Source organism: Pteropus medius, unplaced genomic scaffold, assembly GCF_902729225.1.
Source record: "Pteropus medius unplaced genomic scaffold, Ma_sr-lr_union100, whole genome shotgun sequence".
Classification (NCBI taxonomy): domain Eukaryota; kingdom Metazoa; phylum Chordata; class Mammalia; order Chiroptera; family Pteropodidae; genus Pteropus; species Pteropus medius.
Genome location: NW_024356248.1, coordinates 4072309 through 4082761, shown reverse-complemented (window position 1 = coordinate 4082761; position 10453 = coordinate 4072309). Strand labels below are relative to the sequence as shown.

Below are 10453 nucleotides of genomic sequence, written 5' to 3'. Positions count from 1 at the left end.
CCCCCCCCCCCCAAAGGAGGCCAAAGCAGCCATTTCCCTCCAGGTCCTGGTCTAGAATGATAAACTTCGCTAGCACTTCCTGTGTTCAGTCACTGTTCCAACTGTATCTCATTTAATGTCGAGCAGCCTTGGAAATTGGCAGAGCCGGGTTTGAATCCTGGCTAGTGCCAGTGCCAGGCTGCTCCTGAAATAGGGACTTCCGTGTTGGGAATCTGGACCTCTGAGGATGCGGACAGTGGGACCATCTGAGGTGGTGAGAAGAGGCTCCCAGGGGCTGGGACACATAGTCAATGGGACAGAAGGCTCAGGAGGCCCAGCGCAGGGGCCTCACGGGGGCTTGGACTCAGTCACATCCTGCTCTGCATTACTTGCCCCCTGACCCTAGGCAAGTCATCTCGACTTGAAGTGCCTTGTTCTCAGCGCTTCGGGGGCAAAGATTAAGTGATAAAAGTACACGGTGTTATTCACCAATGATAGATCCGAAACTTATAAAGAACTCGTAAAACTCAACACCACAAAACCCCAAACAGTCCGATTTAAAAAATGGACAGAGGATCTGAATAGCCATTTCTCCAAAGAAGACGTACAGATGGCCAACAGACATGTGAAAAGGTGTTCAATGTCACTAATCATCAGAGAATTGCAAATTAAAACCATAATGAGATATCCCTTCATACCTGTCAGGATGGCTATGATCAATAAATCAACAAATAACAATCGTTGGCGAGGATGTGGAGAAAAGGGAACCCTGGTGCACTGTTGGTGGGATTGCAAATTGGTGCACCCACTGTGGAAAACAGTCTGGAGGTTCCTCAAAAGATGAAAAATAGAACTACCTCATGACCCAGCAATTCCACTTCTGAGTATTTATACATAGAAATCCAAAACACTAATTCGAAAAGATATATGCACTGCACATGCCTTGACCACAGCACTATTTACAATAGTCCAGATATGGAAGCGACCTAAGTGCACAGCGATAGACAATGAGATAAAGAAGAAGTGGTACATATAGACGATGGACTATGACTTGGCCATAAAAAATATGAAATCTTACCATTTGCAACAACATGGATGGACCTAAAGGGTTTTACGCTGAGTGAAATAAATCAAAGACAAAGGCCATATGATCTCACTTACATGTAGACTCTAAAGAACAAAATATATGAACAAACAAAACAGAAACAGACTCATAGATACAGATGAACAAATGATGGTTGCCACATGGGAGGGGAGTTGGGGGGCTGGGTGGTAAAAGTGAAGGGATTATGAAGGACAAACTGGCAGTTACAAAATAGTCACAGGGATGTGAAGTACAGCACAGGGAATATGGTTGATGATATTATAATAACTATGTATAGTGCCAGGTGGGTACTAGACTAATCGGGGGAATCACTCCGTAAATTATGTAAATGTCTAACCACTATGCACCTGAAACTAATGTAAAATAATATTGTAAATAATGTAAAATAATATTGAATGTCAACTCTAATTGAAAAAAAAGTACATGGTGTGCTTAGCACCTGGTGAGTGCTCCATAAATGGTAGCTGTCCCTTCGTCATTGTTCTTGTAGGAGAAGGGTTTATAGCAGTGGGTGGCTCCAGCGGGCAGAGAGATCAACTTTCGGAAGGCAGCTGTCAGTTCAATGTAAGGAAAGCCTTTCCGACAGTACTGATGTCTGCCACCTCTTACAAAAGAGGTGTCTGTTACCGAGGGCATTTGGCAGAACCCCTTCTTAGGGGTGCTGGACAGGGTCTCTGCATTGAGGGGAATGAGTTGGATCAGGGCTGGGCCATTTCACATGTCAACTGGGAGCTTATGAAAAACAGACTCCTGGGCTCAGGTCAAGAGCCACTGATTCGGAAGGCTGGAGAATGTGTGTTTTTAACACTCTGCGGGGGGGTTCTGATGGGCAGCCAGCTTGGGAACCCCCAGCTTAGAGATTTCCAAGGCACCTCCAGGCTGAGATGAGAGAAGGAATTCCATCACATCCAAGCCGCCCTGCCCCGCCTCCAACTCCCGGGCTGCACCCAGGAAAGGGGCTCCTGTTACCACCATGACACCCTCCGTTCTCACCCAGAAGGGGTCTCCTTTCAAAGGCCCCACCATGGCCATGAAGAGCGGGTGCTGGAGCAGGGCGAACACGGCACTGATGAGGGACTGCAGGCCCGTCAGTGTCCCAAAGTGGTTGGATGGGAACCTGTCAACGAGAGGGGCCAAGTATAAGGGGCGTGTGGCCCTCCCCGGCCCTGTCCCCCGCTGCACCCTTTCAGCCAGGCACGGTGGAGCGTAAGAGTTTAGGCTCTTGGCAGGTGCTCTTTGGCCCCTGGCCTGGACAGGGTACATGTCACGACTTCAGGGCCACAGAGCTGCTTCCGCGATCACACCTCCTGCCTGTGTGGTCATAGCAGGTCACTCGACCTCTCTGAGCCTCCCTTCCTCCACTAAAACCAGGGATAAGCCCTCGTTTCACTCTCCGTTTATTCTTTTAACAAGTATTTATTGAATTCCCGCTATGCGCCAGGTGCCGATCTAGGTCCATGGAGAGTCAGCCATGAACCAAACGAAGATTCCTCTCCTCGTGGAGGTGGCATTCTGGTGGGGCGCATGGGAGTCACCCAATAAGCGAGATAAAGGCGTAGTGTGTTCGATGGTGATAAGGACCACGGGGGGAGGTTAGGCAGAGGAAGGGGCTGAGGGTACCAAGGGGAGGCAGTTGTAGATAGAACGGCTGGGGAGGCCTCGCTGAGTGGAGGGCAGCTAGGTAAAGACCCGGAGGTGAGGCAGCTGGACGGAGAACGTTCTAGGAAGGGGGATCGGCAAGCGCACAGGCCCAGGCCCCTAGCAGGAAACACGCTTGTGGTTTCTCAAGCACTGAGGTGGCCACGGGGGGAGGGGAGTGAGCGAGGCGGGGAGGGTAAGAAAGAGGGCAGCGAGGTCCCAGCGCCACATCCTGCAGGGCCTTTTAAGCCACAGTATAGCCTTCGGCTCCTTCTTTGGGCGAGACAAGACGCAGAGTGCCATGAAGAGACTTATGTCTTAACAGGTGTCTCCAGCTCCTGTGTTCAAAACAGCCTGAGGGGAGGCAAGGGCAGCCGCAGAGGGGACCATCCAGATGCTGCTGCAGTAATCCAGGACTGGGGGGTGGGGGGCTGCGGCAGACATGACAAGAAGGGAGGGATTCGGGCTACGTGGGATGTGGGATGCGGAGCTGGCGGGATCGCGGCCAGACCAGATGTGGAGTGTGAGGAAGAGAAGGATCAAGGGTGACCTCGCAGTTTTGGCCAGAGCAAATCAAGGACACGGAGCTGAGACGGCCGTCGTGAGGCTGAGATGAAGGAGTGCTGGTCAAGTGTCCTGGGCTGTGCCTACGACAGAAGCAGCACTCAACATCCACTCTGGTTTTGTCGCCGCTATCGTGATACTGCTCCATCGCGCACACACGAGGGAGAGTCACTTGGCAACGCCTGGCCGTGGGAACCAGAAGAGAAAGGAGACGGAGAACTGGGGGCCGTTCGACACGAAGCAGGAAAATGATAAGGCGAACAAGACAGCTGTCTGGGAATTTCTACGGGGCCACTTTGGGGGCCATTCCAGAGAGCAGATGTGGTACCAAAGTGTCATCAAAACAAGTATTTCGGCCTCCTCCGAGGAAAGACTCTGACAGAGGGGTTGTCTTGTTGGGGGTGGGGGGGTAGGCTGCCTCTGAGCAGTGAGCTCCCCATCATCAGAGGAGCTCAGAGATGGCAGTGGACAGGACAGGCTCCGAGATCCCCGCCGGTCCTCTGCAGCCACCCCATGCTCCGAGATGCCATCATTTCAGGGCGGCTGGGGAGGGCACGGCTACCCAGGGTGGGAGAGGTGTCTTAAGGGGTATCTGGGGTCCTTTCGACTCTGCTCTGGGACCCTCTTGTTATAGGGGTGCCTCAGGAAGGGCTGACTCACACTGCAGCATAGAGGCCTCCACAGGCCGAGTGGTAGAAACCTCGAACCATGGTGTGCAGGACAAAGGTCATAAACTGGAACCAAAAAAGGGGAGGGAAGAGGTTAAGAGTGGGCGTGGTGGCAGGACGAAGGGTGGATGAGGAGATTGGGACACGGAACCTCGCCAAGCCCGGCCACACCGGCCCACCCTCTCCATGACCCCACCTACTAGAAACACTTCCTGAAAAACCCAGGAAATAGACCCAGAGGACAAGAACCATGTTTCCTGGAAGGCAGGCGCCCCAGGAACTGTCCCTATGGAGGGGTCCTAGGAGGCAGGGAAAGTGGGGAGGATGGGGGTGGGTACCTGGAGGTGTAAGCTCTTAATGAGGCAGGTGATGCCAAAGGCCACAAGCAGGAAGTTGGTCAGGGTGAAGGCGCTGATGGCATTGGTGAGCTTTTGGATCTTGCGGTAGCGCGGTCTGGCGGACTTGGTGGCAACCCCATCCCTGAGGAGAAAAGGCCATCATCGGCCGCTGCCTCTACCTCCCCCGCAGCCGCCCCCCCCCAGCCCGGCCCCTCCCCCTCCCGCGGTGCCTTTGCCATCAGGGCAGCAGAAAAAGGTGAACAGTGCATCTCCAGCCCTGCACGTCTCAAAGTGTGGCTCCCCCACCAACACCACCAGTGGCCTCTGGGGCCTTCCTCAAAAATGCAGATGCCAGAGCCTCGCTCCCACCCGAGACTCGCGGGAGTGGGGCCCAAGGATCTGCACTCAGACAAAGATCCCAAGTATTTCACATGCACAGTGATGTCTGAGACTCGAGGATGGGAAGGAAGGCGGACAATGGGGAGCACTCACACCCTCTCTCATCGGAAGCCCCAGCAAAGTGTCTCTGCCCACCAGAATAAACGAACGTGACTGCCCGGCAAGCCCCTCTCTGTGGCACGATCAAGGGCTCTGAGGCTGGCCCAGGGGAGAAGTCATGGGGCTGGGATGAGGGCAGGCTGCCCACTGGTCCTAGACAGAAGGGCCCTGCTAACGGACCCTGGGCATCAGGAGCAGGGGGCAGAGGAAGAAGGCTGGGTGCCAGAGCACCAATGCTGTGGAGGGCACTTCATTGTCCCTTAGGTGCCTCCTCTCCTGGTCTCCCTCTCCTAGCCTCTCGAGGACTATGGGATTAACACAAAAAGAGCACAGCAGTCAGAAGACCTTGGTTCAGGATCTGACAGTGGTCTCCAGCCAACAAGACGGCCCCCGGTGAACCCCGTCTGCTGGTATTCCCGCCCTGTGGAGTCCCCCTCCACACTGTTCCAGAGTTACTCTGTGTAACTGACAGAACACCACAGAAGCAATGGCTTGTCACTTTGGAGATTACATTATGAAAGACACCGCAGCTTCTGTCTTGGTCTCCCTCCCTTAGATTTCACTCTGGGGGAAGCCAGCTGCCTCGTCCTGAGCATCCCTGCTAGAGAGGCCCAGGTGGGTGGGGTGGAAGCAAACTTCTCGCCAGCAGCCACATGAGTGAGCTTAGGATCAGGTTCTCCAACCCCTGACAACACTTCAGATGGCTGCAGCCCCAGCCAACAGCTTGGCTGGAACCTGGTGAGAGATCCTGCTACCGTCTGAATGTTAGTGTCCCCACCGCCAACATTTATATGTTGAAATTGTGATGCCCAAGGTGATGGGATCAGGAGGTGGGGCCTTTGGGAGGTGGCGAGGCCGTGAGGGTGGAATCCTCCTCACGGGATCAGTGCCCTTATAAAAGAGGCCTCTCAGAGCTCCCTAGTTCCTTCTGCCACGTGACAAGTCTATGACCCAGAAGAAGAGCCTCACTCAACCACACTGGCACCCTGATCTCAGACTTCCAGCCTCCAGAACTGTGAGAAACAAATTTCTGTTTATAAGCCACCAGTCTGTGGTATTTAGTTATAGGAGCCTGAACAGACCCAGATAGCCTCTGACAGAGCCACCCGGCTAAGTCATTCCCTGACTCTCAGAAACTATATGAGATAATAAATGTTTGTTGTTTAAAGATGCCAGGTTTAGGGGTAATTTGTTATGTAGCAATAGATACCCAATATATCCACTCCATCTCTTCCTAGCCTTAAGAAAGGTTTAGAGTGTACCTTTTACAACATAGATTCTAGAGCCTGCTACTAAAAACTGTGTGATCTTGGGTAAGATACTTAACCTGTCTGTGTCTCAGCCTCCTCCTCCTCCTCTGTGAAATAAAGATAATGTGGCTACCTCAGAGAACTATTGCAGGACTAAATAAGACAATGCAAGATGCTTAATGCTCAGTCAGCTATACTCATTAACAAGCAAGCCATGTCCCCTCCTAGCCTCAGTTTCCTCATCTGTATAATGGGGAGGTACCCCTGCTCCCCCAGGGCTCTTGGGAGAATGAATAAGATGCCGGATGTGAAAGCACACAGAAAATGAAAAGCACCGTCTAGCTACTTGCTGTCACCAGCCCTGTGTGGGTCACCTGGCGTCACTGAGGGCAGTGAGTTCGGCGGGGGTGTCCACGCAGTCCTTGATCTTCCAGTCCATGATACAGCCAATGAGAGGGCACGTGAGAAGGCACAGCAGCTGCATGACCCCAAAGATGAAGGAGTAGAATCCAACTGGGCAGGGCGGGAAGGGAAGTGGGGTCAGAAGCTGGCACGGGGGATGCCAGCCGCCCAGTGGGCACCACCACCCACTTCCGGTGGAGAAGAGAGAGAGCCAAATAAGCCTTTCTCTGACCCCAGATCCTTAGCTCCCCCAAACGCCCAAGGTGGCAAGGGTGGGTGCAGGCCAAGGGCCTCAGCTTTTGTCCCCCTACCTGTCTCTTCTGCCTTCTGTCTCAAGTCGACAGTCTCTGTTGGGGGTGGGGGGGTGGGGGGGAGCCAGGGTAAGAAGCCAGCCAGGGTGGCTCTGCTGTGCCCCCCACCCCCCATGGGCTCAGCAGCACCTCACCATGCTCCTGGCCACTGGTGACCACCAGGTGCTCTAGCATCTTGTTCATGGCGGCCATGTAGAAGATGACTCGCAGCTGGGTTACGCCCATGGTGAGGAGGCTCCACAGGAAAATGGGAGAGCAGAGGCTCTTGCGGAAGGAGACGGACTCTGGGGGCACAGCAGGGGGCACCCTTGAGCCCCAGATCTTCCATTTCCCTTTGAATGTCCCAGCCGATGCAGTTCTAGTGAGGGCTCTGCCGTTATGTGACTGTGGGTACAGACTGGTTTCCTCAAAAACAAGGGTTCAGACTCAACTGGCCTCCAAGTTCTTGCCTGGCTCTGTAACTGTCTCAACAGAACATTTTCAGGTAACCTCTGAATTTGTAAACCCTATGCTTAGTGTGATACATAACTCTAGCTACCGTGTATTAAGCACTTACCATGCGAAGCATGCTTGACACATTTTACCTCCATTTAACCCAATCGCACAGCACCCCTATCTTTATCACATTTTACACACGGGGTGGCTGTGTGGCTCAGGGAGTTGCCTGAGCTCACGGAGCTGGGAAGCTGCAGGGCACACCCACAACTCGGCCATGAGAGGACTGGCAGTGGGGATAACACCCCATAACTTCACAGCGTTCTGCAATTTACAAAGAGCTTCCGCCACCATGGTTTCATCCAATCCTCACAACTACCCTTTGAGAGGTGGGCGTTATTAGTGCCAGTTTTAGAGATGAGGAAAGTGAGAGCAGGGTAAGTGCTCTATCCAAGTCACGTGGCCTGTAAGTGGGCAACGGGACTCAAACCCCTATCTCCGGACTCCAAGGCCAATGCTCCTTCACTAACCTCAGAGCTGACACCTTGGGAAGTGGCCCCGGCGGAAGGCAGGTTGCGGGTCCTCCTGCAGCCAGCAGGGGGCGCCAGCCAGGCGTTGGAGGACCGGGCCTGGAGGCGGGCTCACGGGGTGGTTTGTACTGCATGCAAGAGGCTCAGGCTTTGCAGGAAGTCTTGATGAAACCAGCTGGCCCGCAGGCCTAGAGACCCTGCCCCATTCTGGAAGCTCCTTCCTGCACCCCAAGGAATCCAGCAGAGCACCCCTAAATCTGAACTCCCCAGAGTTCTCTAAGCTCTGATTCCCGCCCACCTACATCATGGAGTGGTGTTGTTAGAACTGAAGAAGGGAGAGGCGAGCTCTGGGGCATGCATGCTCACTAGGTGTGAGCACCCGCCCTCCCCATCCCCCAAGGCCGGCACCCTGACCAGACAGACACTCACTCTCGTGACGGTTTTCTGAGGTGCGATGAACGTCCTGGGAGGAGATGTCGATGCCATCCCCCTCCATGCTGGGGGCCTTCTGGCTCAGCCGCTGGCCCACGATGGTCACATGGGTGTAGAAGCGGTCACCTGTCACCTTGTGATCCAGGGCCAGCCCGGTGAGCTTGATCTTCTTCCTGCCGGCAGCCAGGCGGGGACAAGTGGGAACCAGCCCTACAGAACCCCCCTCAACAGCCTACCTCAAGGGGGCTGTCCCAGTCACCCCAGGGGTGCTGAGCACCCCTTACCCAGCTCTGACATGCCCACCGATAAGCTCCCTGTGCAGGGCCCACTTCCAGGGACCAACTTAGCACCCAGGAAGTGAAGGTGGACTAGTTGTTTCCCACTGGGGCTGTTGCCACGAAAGCAGCATTAAGAACTCAGACTGGAGTCAGAGAGCCTGGTTCCAACCTTAGATTCATTCTCTTTTCAATGGTATGACCTTAGGAAAGTGACTTGGTTCCCCGCACCTTTGTTATTAATGGAGTTAAGAGAATCCACCTCATAGAGCTGTTTGAAAATGGTGTGAGGGCTAAACAGTGCCTGCCATACAGGAGACTCGATAGACACCAGCAGTTTAACGGGCACCCTATGTGCCCTGTGGAGCATCACACACACACACACGTGTCCCCTGGCAAACTAACAGGGAGTCAAGAAAAGATGGCATTCGGGCTGTCCCACAAAGTGTAGGGTATTTGATTCTTTTGTATTCCCCTTCTAGGTCCACAAGGCACGTGGCACGATTGCTGGGGGTCCCTCCTTCTCTGATCTCATCTTCCAAACCCAGAAAGGATAATAATAACAACAGTCACCAGGTTTTGACCGTCTATTATGCGCCAGGAGAGGGGGGTGGTAGGATCGGGCCCGGTACAGACGAGAAAGCAGAGCTCGGAGTGCTCAGGCGATTTGCAAATCCAGTCTCTCTGACTCCACAGCTGATTCTGTCCCCCTCCTATCCCAGGGCCCCCACAGAGCCACTCACATGTAGCGGCCTTCCTCAGGAGCGGGAAAGGATTCACTGGGCCAGTTGAGGGCACAGTTCAGAAAGATAAGGCAGGCCAGGGCCGACCAGGTGAACATGATGACCACAAAGGGCACGCCGGCATCATAGATCAGCTGTGGGGGGAGGGGACAGATCAGCTGTGGGGGAGGTCCCCCGGCCCCAGACCCACCTTTTCCAGCCAAAGGTAGAACCCAGACCTCGGAGGCCCTAGGGAAGGTCTCTTCTACCCCATTCCTTGTGCCCAGTTTGCAGATGAGGAAACCAAGGCCGGAAGTTGAGAAAACTAGAAACCCGACCACCTCTGCCTTTTTCCCTGCAGCACCCCCTAGAGTGGGATGAAGGAACTGAAGTTGCTGGCCACAAGCTCAAAATGTCTTCGAATCTCAATTATCATCTTGAAAGACACACAAATCCTGCTTGACTTCGTGCACATTTGATTTTACACAAAAATGTCATTTCATGTTATGTCCAAAAGAGAATTAAGGCTCTAGGTTTATCAGGGCCAATATCGTTTATCCTGCCCCTTCTTGGCCTGTTCCCCACGGGAAAGACAAACCGAAGCTGACAAGCCTTATCTCATCTTTCACAGGTGCTCCCAGGTGCGACACTGAGTGGGGAGGGGAGATGTACAATGCTCTGCTCACGGCCTCTTAACCCAGGACAAGTAGGTTCTGAATTGACTGGGTTTCTGTGCCAATGTGCCGGCCTTTCTACTGGGGAAGCCAGGTACGTGAGATGGTGGCACTCTCTTGTCCTCTGCCACCCTCTGCCTGGGATGACTGACTGGCCTCTCCTCAGACTACTGCTCAGAGCTCCAGTGCTGCCCAGGAAAACTGCTCCTCCTGGGGGCTCCTTGGGCCTTGGGGCTCCTTCTTCCCTGGGGGCAGGACAGAGCTCCACCTCAAGCCACACTTAGTTGCCTGAGCCAAAGAGAAGGGAGAAATGCTGCTGCCTGACCTACTGAAGGCCACCCTACCAAAGTCCTTTGCAGACACTGAGCAAGTGCCTGCTAGGCTAACAAGTTAACTGCCTGAGCCGGAATGTGAGGGGCTTACGGTGGCCCAGTTGAAAGGGCACTTTGTTACCATTTGATATCAGAGGGAGGAATGAGGCCCCAAGGTTGCCCAGAACTAGAACAAAGGCCACTGTGCTGACCTGTCTAGGATCTGGCCTGGCATGAACTAGTTTTGTGACCTTGGACCCAAGCCACCCAGACTCTCCAGGGCAGGGGAAGGAGATGTGGCCAGTAAGGGCGGGGGGGGGG

The 10453-nt window shown here is 54.0% G+C and overlaps 1 protein-coding gene across 1 annotated transcript in view; it reads right to left on the bottom strand.

Annotated features, from left to right (window-relative positions):
- Positions 1-10453, bottom strand: part of SLC43A1 (solute carrier family 43 member 1) — a 22199-nt gene that overhangs the window by 347 nt on the left and 11399 nt on the right. The window contains exons 5-12 of the mRNA XM_039860262.1: positions 9169-9553; positions 8148-8323; positions 6888-7037; positions 6754-6789; positions 6415-6553; positions 4293-4434; positions 3947-4020; positions 2078-2201 (exon numbers count right to left, since the gene is read on the bottom strand). Coding sequence (XP_039716196.1) covers positions 2078-2201; positions 3947-4020; positions 4293-4434; positions 6415-6553; positions 6754-6789; positions 6888-7037; positions 8148-8323; positions 9169-9553 — 1226 coding nt within the window. The remainder of the gene's footprint in view (positions 1-2077; positions 2202-3946; positions 4021-4292; positions 4435-6414; positions 6554-6753; positions 6790-6887; positions 7038-8147; positions 8324-9168; positions 9554-10453) is intronic.